This window comes from Excalfactoria chinensis, chromosome 4, assembly GCF_039878825.1.
Source record: "Excalfactoria chinensis isolate bCotChi1 chromosome 4, bCotChi1.hap2, whole genome shotgun sequence".
In the NCBI taxonomy this organism is placed as follows: domain Eukaryota; kingdom Metazoa; phylum Chordata; class Aves; order Galliformes; family Phasianidae; genus Excalfactoria; species Excalfactoria chinensis.
The window spans coordinates 59,588,349-59,612,238 of NC_092828.1; the positions used below are offsets into that span (position 1 = coordinate 59,588,349).

General features: G+C 41.4%; 1 protein-coding gene across 1 annotated transcript in view; it reads left to right on the forward strand.

Moving 5' to 3' along the window:
- The window catches only part of SLC7A11 (solute carrier family 7 member 11), a 57,260-nt gene that overhangs the window by 26,836 nt on the left and 6,534 nt on the right, over window positions 1–23,890 (forward strand). The window contains exons 7-11 of the mRNA XM_072334878.1: window positions 15,938–16,061; window positions 17,239–17,342; window positions 17,828–17,924; window positions 20,759–20,908; window positions 23,025–23,202. Coding sequence (XP_072190979.1) covers window positions 15,938–16,061; window positions 17,239–17,342; window positions 17,828–17,924; window positions 20,759–20,908; window positions 23,025–23,202 — 653 coding nt within the window. The remainder of the gene's footprint in view (window positions 1–15,937; window positions 16,062–17,238; window positions 17,343–17,827; window positions 17,925–20,758; window positions 20,909–23,024; window positions 23,203–23,890) is intronic.

Here is a 23,890-nt window from a genome sequence, read left to right on the forward strand (position 1 = left end):
CCTGCCAAGCTTCCCTGTGTGCAATACCCAAAGGCCTCAGGTACAGCATCAGCTAAGAAATGCCTGACAAAATATTATGTGGGAGGCAATGCAGTTTTAGCCGTGACATGATATGCTTCATAAATACAATTCATCGTTAGGAAGGAGTAATTATTACTTAATTTGTAGTTGATTCCAGCTAATTTTTGCTGATGGTTTGGGGCAGCTTAGATTCTAAGCTAATTGCAGAGTGTGGGGGACTGAACGAGCCACTTGGCCAGCTGGGATGTCAGCCTAGGAATGGTAGTATTGCAGCTGGGAAAATTTTCTTGCAATTGCTTCCTAATTCCTAGTGGGAATGTTAGTAAATCAATAAGGAATAATGCTCATTTATAAAAGCAGACAGACTTCCTTCAGGACATACTGTTGTGCACGTCAGAGAGTGGAGATTTTAGAGTCATGAGTGAAAGGATCTGGAAGAAATTGTCCACGCTAGAGCAGCAGATGCTGTGGCAGGTTCAGCTGAGTTCTGCCTTCAGCTTTTACTTCTCTCTCTTCTCCAGCCCCCCCAGGAGACCTGCTGTAGATGGCCTAGTCTTCACAAGCTGTTACTTCTCTGAGGGTGAATGCAATTAAGCGATTTATGAGACGTACAAATGTTTGAAGGGCTTCAGAGTGCTGGTGAGCCATGCTTGGGGGCTGTCTGTGATGGGGTTTGGTGGGAGTTACTGAATCCCCAGAGTGTTTTCAACCACCTGGAGTGAAGAAGGGATACTGTGACTGTAATTGTTGGTAGCTTGAATTAAAACAGGGAAAAGGTCAGGATGGAATTGAGATTGGTGACCCAAATTAAAATCCAAGTTTTTTTTTTTTTTTTTTTTTTTTTTTTTTTTTTTTTTTTTTTTTTTTTTTAAATCTTCAATTGCGCTGAACTAGATTTTTAGGTTGAGCAACATGAGTTACCCCCACAGTCTTGCAGCACAGGTGTTTCTTTGGCACCGCAGTCTTCAGGTGTTTCAGCAAAGTAGCTACTCTAAGTAATACCTCATAACAACTGAGGATGTGAATTCAGCCCTTTAATTTTTGTTTTTCCTGTTAGAGGCTATTTAACACAAATTTCTCTACCACACCTGGGTGACCCTTGCCCCAGGGATGCAGTGTTGCCTTCTGTATAGCAGTCAACCTGGAAAACAGGATGTGCCATGCAACATGAGCTTGCAGTGGTTGACACCACATACGCAAAGACTCTGCCAGGCTGGATCCCCTGCCTTGTCTCTGACATGTGCACCTTTTGCTTTGAATTCACCTGAGCAGTGCAAGCAGACAGCTGAAGGACTAGGAAGATGGGATGAGTCATGGCATCAACTCACCTGCCATCTGGAATAGGGATCAGAGGGAAAAAAGGCTTCAGCAGCAGGGATAACACATGTTGTCCATTTCACTGGGCACTATCAGGTAGCTGTTGCATGTGTGCATTGCTTTCCAGAGTGTGCACATTTCCCTTGTACATTTAGTTAGGGACTGACCTCATGGGTGTTATCACCATTTGTAATGGCTAGGAATGTGCATGTAACGTGCATTCAACAGGCATTGCTATTTCTTTCTCCTTTTCCCTCGTGTGTTTCTGTTTCTTTCTCCAGACCATCTCTGATGATGCATATATCATCTGGGGCAATTCCATGCCATGAAGAGGAGAAATGATCTTTGCCTGAAGTTTTCAGGCCCTGGTACTTGTGTAATTCATGGCTGCTTTTTAAACACCAGTGTAGCATTTGAACTGGTTCAAGGGACTGCCAGTCTTTCTGTCCTCTGCTTCCACTTCATTAGAGCTACCTGTGACCGGTCAGGAAGTGTAAATGAGAAAAGAGACTGATGTAATCTGTGGTGTCTGTAAAGGCTTCAAATATATACCTTGATCATTAATTAAGGCAATAAGGATGTCTCATAAAATTGCAGTTGGGAAGACTAATAATTCACTATTGAATGAAGAAAGGCAAGGTCACTTGTATAATTACCTCTTCTAACATTTATATTCCTGGTACGAAATGCTCCTACTCACACAAAAGTCGAGGTGACAGCTGTGGAAATATTCAGCACTGGGAGACGTAACTTTGACAGCTTAAGCTTTGAGGTCATAATAAAGGAAAGCATAGTTGTCTTTTCTGTTCATTTGTTCTGCTTTATTTTCCTAGTGTGAGCATTTCAAACAGTCGGAGCTAACTTAGAGCACATGGATGCCTAAGGAAGGGTGATGGGCAAAATGGAAGAAGAACAAAGATGAATGCTGTGGATGCAGGGTTCAGTATTACTGTGCTGTCTTTTAGCTGTGGATATTTGTATTGAAATTAATAGAGCAATTTCTATTCACTTTCTCCTAATTGTCTGACGTAGTATCTAATTCTAATCCCTTCTATATTTTAAGAATGAAACAAAGATATTGTAAATGGTTTTAGCAATGAAAACAGAAAGGTAGTCAGCTGCTCAAGAAATCAGAAATATTCAGCAAACATCACTGGAGGATGGAAGGAAAAAAAGTGTGGAAAGTATGTAGGGAGGTCAGGGCCATACTGCTTGCTGACACAGCTGGTGATGGCTGTGCTTCTCTGGGGTGTGAGAGGGGTGGTACAACCACCTTTCTTCTAAGGCATCATCTATATTAAGGAAATGCTTCCTTTTATTCAAAATAGATTTGCTCATGTTTACATGGATTCTGTGGTTTAAGACAAAAGCCCAACTTGAAATGAGAATGACTGAAATCTCTCAGAATTCTGGAGTCAGTAAAAACTTTCTGAAGATTATTTGTAGTCCTACAAATGCATCAGTGTGGGGCAATCTCTTCTGTGTGTGTGAGGGGGGAGGGGTGTTGAAAGAGGAGGGGGACTGCTACATCCTGATTTTAACAAGTGACTTTCCCTGTCAGTTTGATGCTGAGGATGTAAGTTGTGACCAGGCAGAGGTGAAGCTATTGTCCCAAGGCAAATAACCACACTGTGGTGGATACTAACGAGGTGAGCCCACAGCCTGGCTTCTCATCCTCTGCTGAGCTCTTTCAAGGAAGCAGAACTCAAGGACCTCAGCTGGTGCTGTTGGGCCTCTCCTTGTCTTGCTAGGGGGCTCTTGGTTGGCACATAACCCCCAAGAGCCTCGAAGAGCATTGCTTTTTTCCCAAGAGTTTTACAAAGTTTTGGTGTCTTTGGGCATAACAACAAGGTGTGTGTCCATGCTTGCATCAGCACTGGGAGGTGGCTGCCCAGCCTGTTGCTGTGGCTGTGCTGTGTTTGCTTTGCCCCGTGTCACATTGCTGCTGAGCAGGTTGCCTGCTCCAAGCCCTGGCGGCCCACTTGGCGTGCTGATGTGATAACCTGCTGAGTGCAAGGTGTGTTTGCTTTGCTTTTTGCCTTCTCTGTTTGTTTATATGAATCATTGTTGCTGTGAATCAGCCCTGCTAGAGAAGTAAAACAAATGTTTATTCACAATCTCCCTGGGTAGTTGGCAATATCCTAATCTGCGTTAACAGCAGGCTCATGTAATGTAACAACTAAACAATGTAACCTTCTGAGTTTCCACTGCCTTGCATTTTCCTTCATTTTCCCCACTTTGGCGCCCAAAATATATGCAAGCCTCCTCTTTCTCTGGGGAACACACGGCCCTGGATCCACAGCTGTGCATGTATAGGAGGATGATGGCACATGGGAACTCAGAACTGCTTTGCAGGATATTCACTGCAGGAATAAAAGCCACTTGCAAGAATGATGCTGTACTAAAGCTCTAGAAGTGTAAAACCAATTCAGTTGTACTGGAGAGATCACAACTCAGGTTTAAGCTAGTGAAGGCCTTGGACTTTTGTTGGCCCTTTTTTGTTCATTTTTGGGGTTTTTAAGCAGGTTTGTCTTGGTGGCCTGTCTGAATTCACCAGAGAAGAGGTAAGAGGGCAGTGCATTTATGGTAGATATGAAAGTGAGCATACTCACCACATCAGCTAACTAGACAAGACCAAACAGTGTCCCAGATAGGAATCAGATAAACTTAAGTCTATAGACTTACAGCGTCAGCTACAGCACAGTGATATGATTTGTTAATGTCAAACATACCAGCCCAAATTAACAAGTGCTTTGGCTATCTAAGAATTACTGGTTTGGGAACCAGTTTTTCATTCAGCTTTGATGACCTGCATGTTTGTATACTAGTGCGATGCAGGAAAACCTCGATTGTACCAACTGATAACTGCTATCAGGTTGCACTTCAGGCTGGCAGCCAGATAAGGTAACAAAGCATACGGGGACTTGGCATGTTTGGAGCCTGCCCTTTGATATAGAGTGCAGTTTTGCAACTCTCCAACTCTCTTCTTGTTCTCGAGTACTATTATGTAGATCACATAGATAAGAGGAAACCTGTGACCTAGGCTAACAACTTTTTTTCCTGTTATTTGCAAAAGCAAGCCAACACCTGCTACCTAATGGTAGCAGAAACTGCTGGGTTAATTCAGCTTTATGGCCTGTGCCCGATACAGCTTTTCCTGATTGCAGAATTGGAAGAGTTTCTTTGTGCCCCCCTTGTTCCCCTTTCCCTTTAGCACTGAGCCTCAGAAATGATAACACATGGAGGCCTAAGCCAATGTTCAGTGTTATGTCAGAATCAGTAGCAGCCTCTTGTATGCCATTTATAGCAGCCTTTTACTAGAGCACCATGTTAAACATCTGTAGGCTGATTCCAGCAACTGACTGAAAGTGCAATAGTGTTTTGTTTTGTTTGCATAAAGGGTATGGTGTTCTTTATTGTCCCCATGTATATAAGAAGTGACTTACAGAACTTCATAGTCTGTAATTACCATGTACCATGTCTTCAAGGATATTTATACTTTAGAACAGCCTAGTCAAAGCATCAATAGCAATGGTATCGTCATACATGAGAAACGATGTGTATTTCACTTACATCAGCTAGCAGAGCAACTTACTCAATGTTTATGCTGTCTTATTTGTTCAGCTTTAATGAGCAGTGGAATTGCTGACTTGTATTTAAGTTATACTGCAGTTATATCAAAACAAGACCATTTGGCTTTGTGCATCTTTCCTGTAGATGAACGTCTCCCACTCTGTGTGATGGCAGAATTTCCATCAGAGAAGGCTGTAGGCTCCTCTTACCCAGTGAGTGTTGAGATTCATGTTCCTCTGCATACCTCTTCCCTACACAGTAGTTGCTTTGTGTGTATGCGTATGGGTTTACTGTTATTTTGGAAGTGGATTGCTTACTGTGTAGCTTGTGTTTTGATATTTGGCTTTGTGTGTGCTGGAAATTGAAATATGCGATGACAGAGATATTTTATTTAAGTGAAGGAAATGGTTAACTAACATCCCATAAGGGTTTTCAATCATTTAAATTACAGCGTAGCCTGTATCCATGAACTGTAAACTAAGTGGATTTATATAAGACTATAATGGCTTCAGAGGATCTGTGAAGTGAATAATCTGCATTTTACAAGTTGCACTGCTGTGGTCTATTATGTCAATCCTCATTCACTTGTAGCGCTTGTTGTTGAGCAAGTACTGTTATTTGCATCTTCACCTTGTCATTATGTTTTCTTCATTGCAAGAAATATGGAGTATATAATAACAGTATTTAATTTTTGAAGTATGATGGAATGAAGTGTCCCTTAGAAGGATAGTTTTGATATCATCATTTGAAAGGATCTAACAGCAATGGAGAAACTCCCACCATAGGTCATGAGAATGGTTAGAGAATAGCAGCACTCTGGTATTACAAGAGGTTTATCTTGTGTTGGAATTATTTTAGTGAAAAAAGAATCAGGCTCATCCTATCATAAAGGACAAGCGTTTCTATTTTTTCTTCACATTTGCTTACTACCGAACAGCAGCAACAACAAAAACAGCTGCTAAATCAGAATGGATAAATGTAAATATTTATCCACAAAGATCATGAAATTGCATTTCCTTGAGTGAAACTTCATTGCAGAATGAGCTTCTTGTGGGTCTAAGGTATTTTTTCTAGGCTTGCTTTTAGGTGTGAATGTTAGAGAGGCTGGTGCTGGCCAGTGTTCTATGAAGTGCCAGGGCACAGGGCTTCTTGGTGGCACCATTACACAGCTTTTTAATGGGTTGATATTGAGTGAGACTAAGAGACCACATAGAAATGTCTGAAAAAAACATCACTGTCACTTTGTTTTAAGATTTTATCTTGAAAGAATAGCATCTTATTGACAGAAAGTACACTGGACTGTGTGCAATTGCAAAGATCCATCTTAAAAAAATATCCTAAGCCTCACTGACCATACTGTCCGAGATCACTGAAGAATAATTCTGGATAGTTCATGTCACGATCTGATTCAAAAGACCTTGAAGGAGCTGGCTTTTCAGGAGGGTCTTAATACCTTAATGTACTTTATACTTTAAGTACCTTCAACACCTTACACCTTAAGTATAAGCCTTTAAGGCTTAGACTTGAGAGTCCCAGCTTGAATACAGAAAAAGAAAATTGAGCTTCACCATTGATTCTGAAAATTCTGTATGCATATGCTTTTCTTCTCCTATGTGTGTGATTGTAGTTCAATTATTATGAATTTTTAGTGAGAAGCAATCAAGCTAATAAAATAGAAAAGTAGATATTCCCATTTGAAGTCTGTTCAGTTGCCTCTGGTTACTGTACTCAGCAAAGGCACATTTCAGCTCACACTTGGTATTGGATGGGTTTCTCTTCTGTGTCTGAACTCTGTCATTTTGTGGAGTTGTTTCAATGCTCTGTCCCATGTCTGGGGCCCGTCTCCTGGGCTGTCCTTAGTTGGAGCCTCATTTCCTTACTTACTGCATGGCAACATATCTGCCTGCCGGACAGCCCCTTCTTAGCAATGCAGTATCATTAAGAGCTCTCCTTTTAATTTCATTTAAGCCCTTTTATAGCTTTAAAATTCTAAGGCTGCAAGGCACCCACAGTTTCCATTTTTCTCATTTTGAATTCCTTCAGCAGAAGAGCGTAACTTGGTAAATGATATTTCAGTTTCCATGGAGCTTCTTATTACAAGTAGCTGCTCTTTTCATCACCGAACGGTGCAATTTCCATTCATGCCGAAATATCAATGGTAACATACAGCAGCAAATTGTTCCTTCATGATCTTTGGCATTGTGGAAACTCTCCTGCTCAAAATTAAATGTCAGGAAATTCAACAAGTATGAAAAATCCGATTCCTTTCAAAGACACACATGCAGACACACACTCCTCCCTCCACCCCTCCGTGCTCCTCAGCGTTTGTCTTATGTTGCTCCCATACGGCGTCATTAATATGCTAATGGCAATGCTTCATTAGAAGTTCAGATGCCGGATGAGGGGCAGCGTTCCCTTATGTATCCACACCAGGAGCTGGTCGAGGTGCTTGGTATGCAGGCTGCTTGTCACAGGCTCTGAGCCCCCATGGTTCATTTCCAGAATGATAGCAAATGTGCCAGCCCTTTCCCTTGCATTACTCACGGTGTCGCTTTGCCATTTTCTGTTCCATAAATCAGCAACATATGTCCTTAGTATAGACAATAGAAATACATACAGAGTAAGGCAGCGCTCTGCTTTCACCCCAGCCCCGTTACCTGAGATTGCTTGGGTACCTGTGGGAGTACAGGAAGGGTGCTGTGACAGGTGGTTTTAGTGGGAATCCAGTTGCAAGCACCGTATTTTCTTTCCTAGCATTAACATTATTGCTATTTGGTAGCTGCTCCCTGCTGGCTTAGCTTTCTGAGCTATGGGGCCTTGTCAGCCCATTTCCCATCTCTAGTGCCTTGTTTGTACTGCTGAATCCCACTCCAGCTACTGCCAGTTCTGCCTGCTGCTCTCGGTGCTTTATGGGAAATGGTTCTGTAGGTCCATAGCTCTGCAGACTGGAAAATGGGCAGGGAGCTTCAGGAGACGCCTCCTTTACTGCTGGAAGTGACTCTGCCTGGGGAAAGTCGACCCCATTCATAAAATCAGATGCTCAGAGATTTAATAGTTTCAGACTTCCAGGACAACCTCCTGTAATAGATAAAACCACTTTTAATAGGCAATTATCTCTCGACACCCTTCTTATTACATTTATTTTAAGTCTGGCAGTGAGATATGTTTCTGTGTGGAAGAGTTAAGAGGAAGTTAGAGCTGAGATCCTTTGCTAGATAATGCAGGTTGGAGGGAGAGCCTGGAAGTGCTGCCCTGTTCCACTCCCCTTCATTTCCATATGCGATGGAAATGATAGTCCCAGCTGGCTGTTTTATTTTTAGCATCTCGTGTCAGGTTGGTGGTTATAGCTCCCTTGCCTCCAAGCAAGCACTGTGATTTACTATTGCTTCTCATCATAACCTCCATGACTGGCAGGGCTGTAAGCACTGCTGGCAAATAGGCCTCAGAAGAAAATACAAAGCCAGAGTTTGTGAAAGAGCAGAGGTGCTCCCTTCATCTCCTTTCTGAATGTGAGCTAAGCAATACAAATAAAATCTGAGTTTTTGGGCCTCAAGTGGAAAAGGTTCCAAGCTTCCTAGAGTACATGAAAGTTTCCTACCAGTGAAATAAATAGAGCATGTCAAAATACTGACACTTGATAGGGAACAAGGAAGTCATTTATCAAAATCATGATTGAGAGCCTGGCAGTGACAGTATATTTGTATTTGAATTCTCTGAGCCTAGACTTCTATTTGAAAGACAAGCTTTTGTGGAAGAGAGTGGCAGACACTGTTTTAATTATGGGTCCTACCTAAGGCACACCTTTCTTGCCATACCCTAGATTATTGATGCTGTCGCTAAAGGTGAGCAGCTGCCATCCATGAAAGATCTGAGGATGATCACTCATTTTGGGCTGTGAAATGCTGAACACTGATCCCTCAGAGATCCTGCTCAACTGCTGCCAGGTTTCTCAGGCACCTGACTTTTCTCCAATGCTGAGCTCCCAGGGGCAAGCCTAGCCCATGCAGGGGTGAGCAGCGCTGACTGTTACAAGGAGAAAGAAAAGCTAGCTCAGATCCTTTGGACCTGCAGGTCCTCCAAAAGGATGTGATTTATGGTCAAGTTACAGTGCAAAATGAAAGCCAGGTTTGTTTATTTATACATCTCTCAGAAACGGTCATAAACTTTGTACAGTATGATTGCAAATGGAGCAATCTAGAAACACTAGATACTGACACTCAAGGGATATACGGAGATGGTTTATCAAAGAGCTGAGTGAAAAGTCACAGGAGGATGATTTATATCTTAGGTTTCAAGTCTATTTTATTATTTTTTTTTTAAGATGTATATTTCTTAAAATTTAGGCCTTGTTTTACTTCCATTCCCTGTCATGTTAGCAGCTCTGTTTTCCTCCTCTTGTGCTTATTTCTAGGTTAAGAATACCTAATGCTCACTATGAAGGAAATGTGTATAGGAAAGCAGAGCCAGTGTATCTAATATTTAGTGTTGTAATCTCAAAAGTCCTTTATCCTTAATACCTGCAGTGTTGCACTGGTTTTCCTTGGGACAAATAGGAGCTATCCACTCCATAGGAAATGACTCAGGATCCTGCTTGAATGTCTAGTGTCTCCATAGCTAGCGGTCCAAGTTTCAGATGAATAAATTCTGATCCTCAAAGAAAGTTATTTTGTAAAAGACATTGGCTTAGCAAGTTAGGACTTGGGCCTGGATGTAAATGATTTCTATGCTGTGGTGAAATTTGGCTCACCATAGCTTGAGTGAGTTGGTGATATGACTGCAGCCACATTCAAATCTCTCTTTAAAGAAAACAGATCATACTGCTAGAGAAACAATTAGCCTTAGGCTCTCCAGGACTGTCACCAGGTTGGCTGGAATAAGATGTTATGGTAAACAGTGCTAGTCTGTGCAGTTGGTACCTTTCTAGGTATTAAGTTTTAGTCAAGAGAGTATTTGTGCTAATTCACATGTTAGGATACCCTGCTGGAAGGGGTACTGAAAACATCTGAGAAGTTAATAAAATCTCCTGCCCTTCCCAGCACACTTACATCACAGTTTGACCCCTCGAAGTCAGTTGGCCATAGAAGACCCTTTTTATGAACTGTAACCAATTATAATCCAAACCTGTGAAGTCAAACACCAGGAAGAAAGCAAGTAATTAGACACAGCAGAAACCCATTTCTTCTCTTGCAAGGTGATGGAAAGTGAGATGGGCTTTAAATGCAGACTGCGATTTGATTCTTCACTCTATTATCCCGATGTCATGCTGCTGCATCTCTGCAGATGTCAGAGGTACAGAATCGGGGCATCAGAATGGAGACGGAAGCCCTTCGACTGGCACCCCAGCAACAGAAACGAAAGTGCTGCTAATAGCCACTCTCTCCTTTTTCATTTCTCCCCTGGGAAATTGCAATCAAAAGAAGATAAAGAGAATTCACATAATTTAATAGTGGCTGCACTGCAAGCCCATTGGCAGCACTTCCAGTCTGGAACAGAAAGCTGGGGGGCAGCGAAGGGAGAGATGCAGGGATCTGTTGAGGAGAACGCTTGGTTCAATAAACAAAATAATAATAGTTAGTTTCTAAAACCAGTAATTGCTGAGAACCATGTTAGCCTTTACAGATGCGTGGACTCAAGATGTGATGTGATGATCTCATACTTTCTGCTTCTATATTCCTACCTTTGATTCTGTCCTGGGAGGTGGCCTCTATTTATATTCTGCATCTTCCTTTTACTCCATTTATTGTAACCGATGAATGTGAGGTTGTAATTTTCCTCCACATCGATGTGTTGAGAACCATTTGATCCCTTCAGTGTGATGGGATGTCTTGTAGGCACTGTTTTTGACGTGAAGAGGCAAGTAAGCGTGTGTCAGATCCTACTGCTGTGTTGCCCAGGATTCAGTGTTGCCACTGTTCACGATCACCTGGGAATGCTTGGAGATGTAGGTCAGAGCCGGCACACAGTATTTACTAAGTTTGTATGCTTTCTTCTCTTGCAGTGAAGTCCTCGGAACATTAAATCGCCAGGGCTCTCTTTGCTGCCTTCTGTACCATATGTGGTTATTTTTTTTTCCAGTACCGGGATGTACTTGTGACTTATTCCACCAAGCCTTGGCCCTATGGACTGTGCGATGGATGATTAGATTTTAGGAGTGCCAAAATCTGGAAACAGTTCAATTGGAAAATTGCTTAACAGATTGCAAATGGTGAATAAATTATTGCACAAGGGAACTTCTGAGAAGGATCTTGAAATTCCCGTGGTTGTAAATTTCTGACTAAAGAAATGCAGAATATATAGGCTCGTGCTCATGAAAACCAAATCCCTTCCTGGAATCCATGCAAAAGAATTAGGACTTCTCCACTCTTCTTCTTTTAAATTTAAATACAACAGAAATTCACAATTACCACAATGCAGTAAAGATGCGGTTGATCAAATATAACTTTACCAGCAATTATTTCATTTGTTCAGGCCCTCTTACTTATGTTTTCTGATCGGGTCCCATCAATGCAGTTTTTTTTCTAGGGCAGCCGCCTCAGACCAAGCATTTGTAAAACTGAAATTTAAAGTGCACTCAGGGGAATGATTTTGTCATGGCCTCTAAACAGCACAGGATGTGGTGACAACGTATTTGGTACTTGTGACCTCAGCTGAATCTGTGGGGCATATTTTGGCGGTGTGCTTGTCGTTTCATAGAAAGATCAGTCTGCAGTGGTCACAGCTCTTAGCACTTACTGTTTGTTGTTATAAAATTTGTCATTAAGTTGAGCTATGAGCTGTAAACTTCTGGGAATGTTCCTCAGCTGATTTATTGACATTGTTCTTCCTATCCCCAGGTTCTCACTTTCGATTTCTTTTTATTTCCCCCCACCTTTTATTTATTTATTTATTTATTTATTTTTCCTTCTTACTCAATCTTCACTGTGTGTTTCTCTCAAAAATATGTGTGTGAGGCGGTGTGGTGTCAGAGTAGATTATCGGAAGATCTATAGTTCTGCAACACCTAGGGTCAAACCCAAACTGCAGTGGATATCCTGATTGACTGAACCTGTGCCCTGGCTCTGGGGCCCTTTCAGACTTGAGGAGAGAATTTATTTCCAGGCCATAGAGCAGAGCTCAGCAGTACGCCGCAATGCATTTCAGCCCTGCACAGTCACATGTGGGACTGGTTGTATTGCTGATACTACATTTCTTTGTGATAGTAGACACCTCTGTGACTTTTGTTCTGGGGAGCAAAAGGTAGATGTGACCTGTGCTTAAACTGTCGTGATCCTTCATCACAATTACTTTGTATGTAGGGGAGGAAGGGAAGATTTGGCTTTGAACAGTAGCTAGGGGTGGTGAATCTAAAAATGCGTAGAGATTCAATTCAGTTTTAATTACCATTTAAAAAACTTCCTTCGCTGTCTAAACCTCATTTCATTTGAAAAAGACTTCTAGTGATGTTGTCAATACTTTCCCAGCTCAGGTCTCCCCAGAATTCCTTCCTTTTGATACTGATTTTCTTTGAAGTCTCAGAGAAGCAGCATGCCTGAATGCCATCTTGGTGGTAACGCACAGGCCAGTTCCAAGGCATCCACACTTGAAGTTCTACTCAGAAAAACAGCTACCTTGAGAATGATTTCTCTTGATTTTGAAATGCATTGAGATTTTACTCTGAGATGAAATGCAAAAGGAAAACGCTGCCCTGCAGTAACCAGTGAACACTTCAGTGCAAGTTCAAGTCCTGGGTCAGCTTTGTACAAAACAAATATGTCAGTCTTCCATGTCTGAGCATAATGCTGTGGTTTTTAAGCCATAGGCCATCCTGAGGTGTGTCTGAGTTGGACAAGAATTTATCCTGGCTCTAAGACTTTTTTTCCAAAGAAATGTCATAGTGAAATGGTTAAGTTTCCTGTCAAAACTTTCAGCTTCAATGAATGAAAAACTTCATTCGAAACTGAGAAATACTTTCTTCCTTGAATTTCCTAACTCGTTCTAGTCCAAAACTGTTGTCTACCCATATGACAGTAATGAATTCACAGTGTATCAGAAACGTGACTTACTGGCTTGCTAACGCCTTGTGTTGCATTTGGTTCATAGGACAGAGAACTGAAAAGGTGAAATCTATATAGCTGGAGGTAATGTAATGGAGAATAGACTTGGATCTGATTTTTCCTGATTTTGAGAGAGGATTTGGAAGCCTAGGAGAGCAGATAAAATACTAGAAAACCTATACAGTGCTAATGGCATTACAGTTAACGTACAGTGTAGTACCTGTAGTTGACAGGAGTGAGTTTGATGGTATCCTGCTGCAGATTGGGAACTGCCTCTTGAAATGGAAGGATAAGAAAGGCACTGTCAGAGCTATCACTTAACAGCAATGCAAAGGGTTTGCACTTCTCTCTGCATCTTCAGATGAGTCAAGAACCAAGTAGAAATCTGAAGTGTCACCAAGAAGCAAGGCATGCTATAAGCCTCACTCCTGAAGTCCTGCACATGGCCTTTAACTTTCCTGAAATCTGTCATGGGGAGCAGCTACCAAACAGCCCTGGGCTGGCTGTATGCAAATGTGCTGCATCCCTCCCAGAGGCACTCATGCCGGGGGACAAACAGAGCCACAACCTGAGCATGCTTCACTCAGAAACTTGCAAGCAGCAACACTCGTGCTGCTCCAGGCATGAGTTGGGATCTCTGGGCTTCTTAATGAGCTGACTACTTCAGGCTTGTTTTGTTATTCTGCTTTACTTTTTCTCCTCAATGTTTTATTTTTTATTGTTTATTTTTTATTTATTTTTATTTATTGTGGATTTTTTGTTGCTGTAGTTACTATCAGCATCCGGTAGTGCTCCTCAGAATCGTGAGGCAGGACTTTGTGCTGGGAATGTTTGCATTTGGAAGCAAGTGGCTTTTCTGTACTGCCATTTTATTTTTGAGGAAATGAGGCTGGGATTTAAGTCAGAAGAAAGTATGGCGGCTGGATTTTGGAGATGGTTATAACAGACAGTTTCTTAAGTTTGACATAGTGTGCTTCAGTAATTCAAATGGTATTTGTGAAAATAGTGCAAGTTTGCTGGTTTTGGTTAGAAGCACATTTTAAGGCTGGAGTGAGTGCTGACCTACTCGACAGCACCATGGTTGAAGCATTTGTGGTGCAAAAGATATTAAAATGCCTTTTTTGAGGGGGCTTCAAACTATGCATTCCTACTTTGAATCAGATTCTAAGCAGGTCTAATTTGATTTATGCCAAGATCACGTTAGAAACAGAACCAAGCCAGCTGCAGAATATCTGGCAGCCGAGCTACAAAAACTTTGCACAGCTGTGTTATGAACACACAGTTCTGCAGTATTTCTTGAGTTGGTAACTTGGTGGTTTTTTCTGGCAATAAAGCACCTCTATTCTGGTCTTTGCTGTGGCCTAGTGCACCATTAATGAGCGTATGTTACAAACTGATTCCTTCCAGCTTCTTTTTCTGGGAGCATGGGCCTGAGGTAGCACTGATATCATGTCTGTCCAGATTTGATACTGCAGTACAGCGTAATATTGTGTAACTGGGTTAGCTACAGGGGTTTGCACCATGATTGCTAAGGCAGGCATGATGTGCAACTGTGATGCTACCCCACTTTATTTATATATTCAGTTTAGAACTTCTTTTCCAGCTTTATTCAGGCATACTAATGTCAAGGGTTTCTCTGATAAGTAAGGACTAGGAGTGAAGAGGATCATTAAATTTTGACCCTGCTGTGTTTCTTTAGGGGAAAAAAAATATGTGAAAATAATGCATCTTAGTATTGGCTTTCAAATTGCCTTCTCCTTTAAGTAAATACACTAGTCCTTTTGCACTGTTCTTCTCTTCTGGCATACCACAGTTCCTACTTCTTTCTCTTCCTACTTTTAGCTGGTCAGATGACCTTCATAGCAAAGTTTGCTAGTTGTAGCAGCCTTAACACTTTTTCAGCCTCTTGGAATAGGTAGCCAAAGTGGCTGTGAGACAGCAGCTCTCAGCTCAGGTCTGGTGAAGTGCATGTGCTGGGTCTTTCAAACTGCACCCTATGGCCTTGGAATCAAAGGGCCTGGCGTTGGTTCCTGATCTGAATTTGTACAGATATTATCTCGGCCTAGTGATGGCATTAAGTGGAAAGAAACTTAAGTATGCTTTAAACATCTAGTTTGTTTTCCTAACCTGATCATTTACTTGCAGTGTGCTTGCTCATGCCTCCATTTTTCTTCTTTAAAACAGATATAACTCTGCTTTTCTGTTTTGCAGAATGCGAGGACATACTCTGTACCAGTTTGAATTTATCATTTGTGCTATTGGTTTTTGTTGTTGTGACTTGCTTGTCACTATTCAGTTGTTGTTTTGTTTGTTTGTTTGTTTGGGCTAAGAGGTCAGAGGTTTTGTGCTGATTGATACAAATAGTACAGAATGGCACAAATTTGTGCCGTTCCTATTTCTGTACCTCACTCTACTCTCAGGTATCCCTGTAAAAATGATGGGGAGAACAAAGGCATGGTGAGGGGTACAAGGGAAGAACTACATAGGGAGGTGAGGGCAGATGTGCCAGATGTCTTGGCACGCAGGGGAAGGTATCAAAACACCCCTAAGTGTATTGCCAGGTTTGGAAAGCAATGCCCACCTTGGGCGCCTGTTGGAAATGGCACTGCAATTGCCCTCCTGACAGGCAAAGTGCTGGATCACCCTGTCCATGTCATCCATGCTATTGCTGGTTCCAGCATTAAGACCTGCTGCTTTACTATTGGGCTCAATCTGAAAAGAAAATGTGACACGCGTCTTATATGGGAGTTATGGAACAATGACCTCTTGGGATCCCCGAAGGATCCCTCCCTCTTTGCCATGAAACTATTTACTTTGTCTAGATGGTTTTGTTTAGATGTGTTATTTTCACTGGTAGTTTCTAATTATGGTATTGCAGGATCACCAAAATACACACTCACCACCATTAGCGGCTGCTGCTTATGTTTTTTTTGTTTCATGTTCAGGAGATAGCAACCAGATTGCAAAATAATGAGCTACCTTGTGTATTTCAGAAACATACCCCTCGCAATATGCATTTCAATGATTATCGTCACAGTTGGCTATGTGTTAACAAACGTGGCTTATTTCACTACAATCAGTGCTGGGGAATTGCTGCTTTCAAAAGCTGTAGCAGTGGTAAGTTACAGAAGAAAAATACAAAGCCATATCCCTGCTGCAGTTGTGTTTGTCCATATACTCTTATTTCCAAGGGGAAAAAGGTTGGGTGGGACGCATCCAATCATGCTTTGTATAGCTCCTCTCTTACACAATAGAGTAGCAACCAGGCAAGCGTTGATTATTGTCTGGTGAGTGGGATTGCATTTAAGGTCATAGCATATATAATAATAACGTTAGACCATATCTATTTACTTGATATAACAAAGTCAATAGGACTTGAATTGTCCAATATGTACTTAACTATAACATTTTTTACTAAATCATGGGCTGAACCCCTGGGAAGCAGAAAATACAGATACTTGAGAAAGTGGGGGGTCTAGCCTATTTAGTGTAGCAGGAAGCTGTAACGCTGTCTCTGCACATCGTGTATCCTGGGTACTTAGTAAGGGGGTTGCTGTGAATACTGGAGCTTATTTGGAAAGGAGCTGTAAGGCACCAGGCTTGGAAATACTGCTGTGATTGGTCTTGCTGAATTGTGATGACACTGATTTTTAGATATGATATCGGACTTGCAATGAGGAAATAAAAATTTCCATTTACTTTGCAGTAGTGACACAGCCTGTGACTTTTTCAATTGATGTGTCATTTAAAAAATGGCCAATTCAGTAGCTCCTGGGAGATTTAGAAAAAAAACCAAAACATTTTGCAGATCTCCAGAAAATTGTGCAGGTCTCCTGTGGTGCCCCAAACACCAAGTAAGGCTCTTTCAGTGACCTTGAACAATGAAGTGTGACTGGGTGGAATGCAGTGTTGAGTAGTGTCAGCTAAGGAAAATGAAGGCTGTGGAAAGAAATACAAGCTATGCAGATCAGAATCTGATCTGTTCAGAGCGAGTCTTCTTTTTGGAGGCATAATGATCTGACACAACAAAGTCAAGGCCTGATTCCACCTCAACAGCACTGCCTCAGCTGGAGGCCTAGCACGGACAGTCAGAAGTAAGGGTGGAAGACCTTATCTGCAGCAGTCTTGTGTTGGAGAGAGAGGAGTCACAAATGCACAACACAGGTTTCAGTGAGGGAAGCAAAGAGGGTTATAAATACAATTCAAATGCTTATTAATAATTTGTTAATAAAGTAAAATTACTTTCATGTTTTATGAGGGAAAAGTCACAGAATGTTTTTCTCTCCTCCAACAGACCTTTGCTGAACGATTAATGGGAAGCTTTTCTTTAGCTGTACCAGTGTTTGTTGCTCTCTCCTGCTTTGGATCTATGAATGGTGGCATTTTTGCAGTCTCCAGGTAAGCATATGTTAATATTACTGGAAGTGAAAGGCATAGGATATACACTGAAAGGAAGGAAGAAAAGGCCTTATTCCTTTAGTAGGAAATTGAAAATGACTGAAAAGTTTATAAAGTGTGTTTTTTCCCCCCTCACTTTGCTCCTGTTGAGTTTAGTATCATTGCTAAAACCCTTTGAACAGTTTGAAAACTGATCCCTTTGAGTGTTGCACTTCATTAATGGCTGTGTTGTTTCATGTGAAGAAGGTAAATTGGAGGGAAAACATTAACTACTTCTAAACACTGATCATAGTGTAAGATAACGGGGGGACACAAACAGAGTTTACTTTGATTTCTGCTTATGGGCCTCTCTTGCTACTCTTTTCATTCTGAAGACCTCAAACAAGCCTAAGAAGTGCTTCTGTGTTGTGTGACTTTCATGAGCTGCTTTGCCTTGTCACAGTAATGAGCACATTTAAAGTCTGTCCACATTTATTTCCCACCAGGATGTTCTTCGTTGCCTCCCGTGAGGGTCACCTTCCGGAAATTCTCTCCATGATTCATGTCCGCAAGCACACTCCTCTGCCAGCTGTCATTGTTTTGGTAAATCATACAAACAAATGTTCCTGCACAAGAATTCACATTACAGGCTTGCTCTGGAGGATTCAAACAGAATTTGGGCACTGCTTGAGTCTCATTTATTAATGTATATGCGGGCTTTGGGCAGGGCAGGGGACAGTAAAGAGAGGAATGAGATCTGGGAGTTGTTCTTATTCTATCATCTCCTCCTTGCTATCTTGTTGGTAGCGCCTGACTGCCTTTCGCTGGAACAGAATTCATGTCTTATTGCCCTTTTTTTCTAAGGACGTGCTAGAGATGGGCTAGCTCTCTTTCAGAGAGACAAATTCTGGTTAAACAAACAAACAAAAAAAGGTCTCCATTTCACTGAAAGTGCAGCTAAACATCGGTGTCTAGGGGCACCCTAAAAGCTCATTATACCACCTTACAGTGAAAAATGCAAACAATTATGCACTACGATAATGGAAAGCAAACCCTCAGCTGCGTGGTGTAGTGGTGATTAAAAAATGAGAGTATGTGTGCCTAGGCAATAGTCTATGAATCGTCTGAGGAGAAGCACCAGTATTATAGTGGAAATCTTATTACCGTGTTCTAACATAGAGGCAGAGCTAAGTGTTGGCCATGTGTTTGCATTGCAGGCTAATTTGTGTAGTAAACTGCTAGGACAAAATGTCAAAATACAAACTTCACACCAATTTGCATAGTGCCAAGTAGATTTCCACTTAACTTGCAGACTTGTTCATAGCTGTGGGTGTTCAGCCACTCTTTTGGGACCCGTGACTGTAATGTGTTTGGACAGACCTCTGCATCTGGGGGAGTTCGAACTACAGCAGGAGATGTGTGTACATATGTGTCTATGCAAGCAAGATCAGTTGCTTGCACTAGAATTTAAATCATTTTTTTGCTAGGCATGCCTTGAGCTCACTTTTGAAGTGCCAGCTGAAGTATTGAATCTTATATATGCCCATGCAGCTGTAGGCATCCAAGTTTGCAAAACTAGACAGCATAATTATGGTGAAAAGTTTTAAGGGAATTCATTTTAATTAAATGTTTACTTTGCATTTTATATCTTTGGGCTGAAATATTCATAGTCATCAGGTAAATTGTACTGACTTTCTGTGGAATGAAATGCCCTAAGTATACTAAAGTACACACACACATATATATATTTTTTCCCCTGAAAATGTTTTCTTCTGTTGCATCTGGTCCCATTACTAGTACATTGATCTCCTTTAAAAAAGTCAGATTCTCATATGAAGATGGTTTTCATTCAAGGATTATGTTTCTCTTGCCTCAGTGCAAGCACAGTAGTTGCAGGATATATTCTGTGTCAGTAGTCTGCAGTTTAGCATTTTCTTCTTTTATTTCTCCTTACAAGTTCTACATGCTATACGAAAGAGATCTTGAGGAGAAACTGAGAAAATGAGCATGTTCAGTGTTTGAGGCCTGAAAAAAAAACACAAAAAACCCAAACGTTTAGGAATAAGAAATTTGCGTTATTATTTTGTATCTCCTGATATTTGGTGGATGTATATGTGACAATTCCAAGAAACCATACAGTATGGTTTTGTTACTCTTAGCTCTCTTTCACTGGCTTGGCCTGTTGTTGCAGTATCACTCCCATTACTGAGATTTCTTCTAGGGACTGAGTCTATATAGCAGAATTCTGGCCCAGTATAATTCAGTGGGAAAACTTCCTTTGACCTTTACAGAGAAGTTTGCTTAATATCCATGAGTAAAGAACCAAGTGTTTTGTAAGTCATTAGAGTTTGGAAGCCAGATATCCAGATTTGAAATATTGATCCTTCTGATTCAAATCCACACAGTACTCACTGCTTTAAAAAAAATACAAAACAACAAAACGCAAAGAGGGGCTGTGACTCTAGATCTCTAATACAAATGTTCTTTATACAAAGATTTAGCCCAGCTAAATATTCAGAGATCTGCATTTCACCTGTGAATGCCTTGTTATAAACCTTGAGGGACTGTCGCCACTGGGACATTGTCTTTTTCTGAAGAATTGCACAATAGTGACGCTTGCGGGTGCCTTCATTCCCAAATGCAAGGGCTGTGTCATTGCAGGTATAGAGTGTCTCATATGGGAAGTGTGGACTACCCTTTATAGTTGGTCCAAGCTACAGATATTCTGCTTTTGTCCAGAGATAACGCTGGAGCAGATCCATGTAGCCTACACTAATCATCTAACCCCAGGTACAACACTCTGATTTATGCTTAAGCTTTCACCCATCTCACAGACACCTTATACCTCAAAACACCCATTTAATGAAGAATTGTATTTATTTTACTGTTGTTTTCCCTTTTTACTGTTCAGCAACCTCTTGAGTGACAGCTGATTGCTTATCTCTGCTTAGAAATGTTTGTATTTCCAATGTGCAGTGAGTCTACATCCCTCAAGCCCACAGGACATGCTGCTGGTACAAGCTGGTGTCAGCCTGGTGTGCCCTACCACCATCCCATGCTGTGTAGCCAACCTCTGATACGCTCCCTTTGTCATGAGCAAGCAGAGGAGTGGTGGGGAGGTCCTGTGAGAACAAAGCACAGGATGCACATGTGTTGTGGTGCCTGTGTATCTGTCTGGGTTACTGGGGACAGGTGTGTGTGGCTCATGTGTGGTCAGCCAGGATAGCAAATATTGATTGAACATGATCCCAGGGGACTGGTAGGCATTGATCAGACATCTGGTTACATGAGCTGGCCTGCTTGAAGGCTGTGGCTCTCATGTATCTCTGGATATGACTGTGTTGCTTCTCTCCATGCCGATGGATCTGGCATCACTGCTGTAAAATAACAGAGATCAAACCATTAAAAGCCTCTTACACTCTGAATTTCTTTTGCAGCACCCTCTCACAATGATAATGTTATTCAGTGGGGATCTCTACAGTCTCCTGAATTTCCTCAGTTTTGCCAGGTGGCTTTTTATTGGACTGGTAGTTGCTGGCTTGATTTATCTCAGATATAAACGTCCTGATATGCCTCGTCCTTTCAAGGTAACCTTCTCTCTATGCTGTTCTACATGAATTTTTCTCCCCTGTATCTATTGTCTAGTTAGATAGCAAAGCAGCATTTGCTGATGTAAAAAGTTAGGCTGTTTTAAGAAAAAAACAAGATTTAATAGAAAATAGTCTTTTATGTTGAAGAGTCTCCTCATGTTTCCCTTAAAGTTCTCCAGTGATATCCTGGCTGAGCTCTTTTCTGAAAGACAATTTTTATTAATTCCCTAGTGGCTGTAGGGGAGCGATTGAGCTTGCTGTGCAAAAGGCAAGGTGTTTGCTCAGTTTTGCCTGTTGTGTTGAGGCACTGTGAGGCAAGCTGAGGTCTTTATGCTCTGCCAAGTTGTGTGAAAATACCTCCAGTCTGGTGTAGCTGGAGCTGGGCTGGAGCACCTCTCCTATGAGGAAAGGTTAAGGGAACTGGGCTTATTTAGCTTAGAGAATAGAAGTCTCTGGGGAGACCTCATTGCAGTCTTCCAGTACTTGAAGGGAGCATTTAAACAGCAGGGGGAACAGCTGTTTACAAGGGTGGATAGTGATAGGATGAGGGGGAATGGTTTTAAATTAAGACAGGGAGGTTTAGGTTAGAGATTAGGAGAAAGTTTTTCACACAGAGGGTGGTGACACTGGAACAGGTTGCCTAAGGAGATTGTGGATGTCCCATCCCTGGAGGCATTCAAGGCCAGGCTGGATGTGGCTCTGGGCAGCCTGGTCTAGTACGTGGTGACCCTGTATATGGCTTGGGGGTTGAAACTGGATGATCTTTGAGGTCCTTTTCAACCCAGGCTATTCTATGATTCTGTGATAAGCTTCAAACTCAAAATACTGGGGCTAGTCATCTAGTCCTCAATTAAATCTATATTTTGTTAAAGATTTGAAAAATTTTTCCACCAAAAATCATGCCAGGTATTAGCATTAAATTTAAATATATATTTCATTGTCTATCCAATATAAATTATGCCAAATATGATGTGCAAATAAGTCAGTAGTAATATTACTGTGATATTTTGAACTCATGAGTGGTTTGCAGGCACTGTTACTGTGAAGCCAGAAAGTAAATAACAATAGCTTGGCCCACTGAACTACAGTTACTTAGAACTTAGTTCTGTTGCTGATCTTATTTCATTTAACATCTCACAGAGTGTTTTCCTATTATGTGTACGGAAAGGTAATGTGATGAAAAATGTGGAGGATTCTAGCCCTATTTACGTATTCCTAAGAAATCTATTTTATGAAGAACTGAGAATGTGCACTGTTGCGTTCTCGCAGGCATAACAGCAAATAAGAAGGTCAACAGCACAGCCCATTTTGCTTTGATTAAAAAAATGCTTTGACAGTACAGAAAAGAGGAACAGTAATGTTTCAAGGCATGAAAAGAAGAAAATAGTCTCCAGGGAGATTCTCCAGTTCTCCATTGCACCAAACAGTTCACAGGCCATGGCACAGGGAGGTGGTAACGTAGTGACTGTGGTAGCATTCTTTAAAATTGAGAGAATGAATTTGATATTGCTATTTTTTCATCCTTTCAACAGTGACACTGACAATGCTACCAGTCATACTGTCAGAAAAGTGCTTTTCCAGAAGCTATCAGTTTCATAATGGTATCAAATATGTTTATCGGTAGTCAAATGGGTGTTTAACTTGCTCTCTTCCTACCAGATTTTGATTTTTACCTTAGGAAGAAAATCAATATCTTCTTAATAGTTTTAAAAGGTGGCTTGAGCTCCGTGTTGTGTTTTAAAATGTTTTCTAATAGGTAATTATCAAAGAGGAAATCTTTACTGCAGTTAGTGCTGCTTACTTATCTACTGGAGGATTAGAGAAAGGAATTTTGTAATGTAACATATTTACAACCTTTACATTTTAAAGGGCATAAAACACTCTAGTGTTTTAGTGTGTAATTAAAAGACTTCTGTGGTGCTTACTGCGTAGCACTTGGCTTAGCTTGGTTCCTGCAGTCACTGGCATTTTGCGTGCCTCTTCTAGAAACCTGCATTTCTCCAGGACTATCCTGTACTGCTGAGTTTTATCTGGTTTACATTTCATGGAACATTAAATGCCATTATCATTCAACAGCAAGGTCAGTGCCAAGTAATGATTCTTTGTATTCCAGGTGCCTCTATTTATTCCAGCATTGTTTTCCTTCACCTGCCTCTTCATGGTTGCACTGTCACTTTACTCCGATCCAGTCAATACAGGGATTGGATTCGCAATAACCCTGACTGGAGTTCCTGCCTACTACCTCTTTATTGTATGGGACAAGAAACCAAAGTGGTTCAGAAAGCTCTTAGGTAAGTCCCCAGGGGGCTTCCCTCCTTGATCTGACTCTAGAACTTTCTCAGGGCTCCGGGTGTTGTGAAATCCTTGCTATCGATTCCCTTGGCTGCTCTGCTCCGGGCATGACAATGCAAGTTTCTTTGTGGAGTATGCTGTAGCGTTGGTTACAATCAATGTCAGCTAACTAAACAGAGATGTTTACAGCAAGCCTATTCTTCAGTCAAAGAAAGTGACTTCAAATGTCTGCATGCCTCTCTTCCTGCTTCCTTTTCCCCTTCTTGCCCTTACAACCACGTGATTCCTTTTAAATTCAATCTCCCTCTCTTCTGCTCCCTTAGAGACAGTATCTCACTTGTAGCAGAATTGGTTTGGAAACCAAAATGTCACAGTTGTGATGGCAGGATGGGCTTGTTACTCACTGTTGGCACGACACATCTGTGTACCTCTGAGGAATGTAGGAAAATGGGACAGGCTTGGTCAGGTTTGGTGGGGGTGTATTGTCCTTGAGAATGGCTACCAACCAAGTGAGGGAAAATTCACCAAACCTCACACACCTCTGTGGAAATGGTTTCCATGCTTTGTGACAAACAGTTTCCCAAGTGACATGTAAAATACACAAATAATCATTTCTGTGCCATTTCTGAATGTTTATAAAAGCATTTGTGAAAGTTCTGGTATGCTTGAGAAGGGTTATTTGGAACA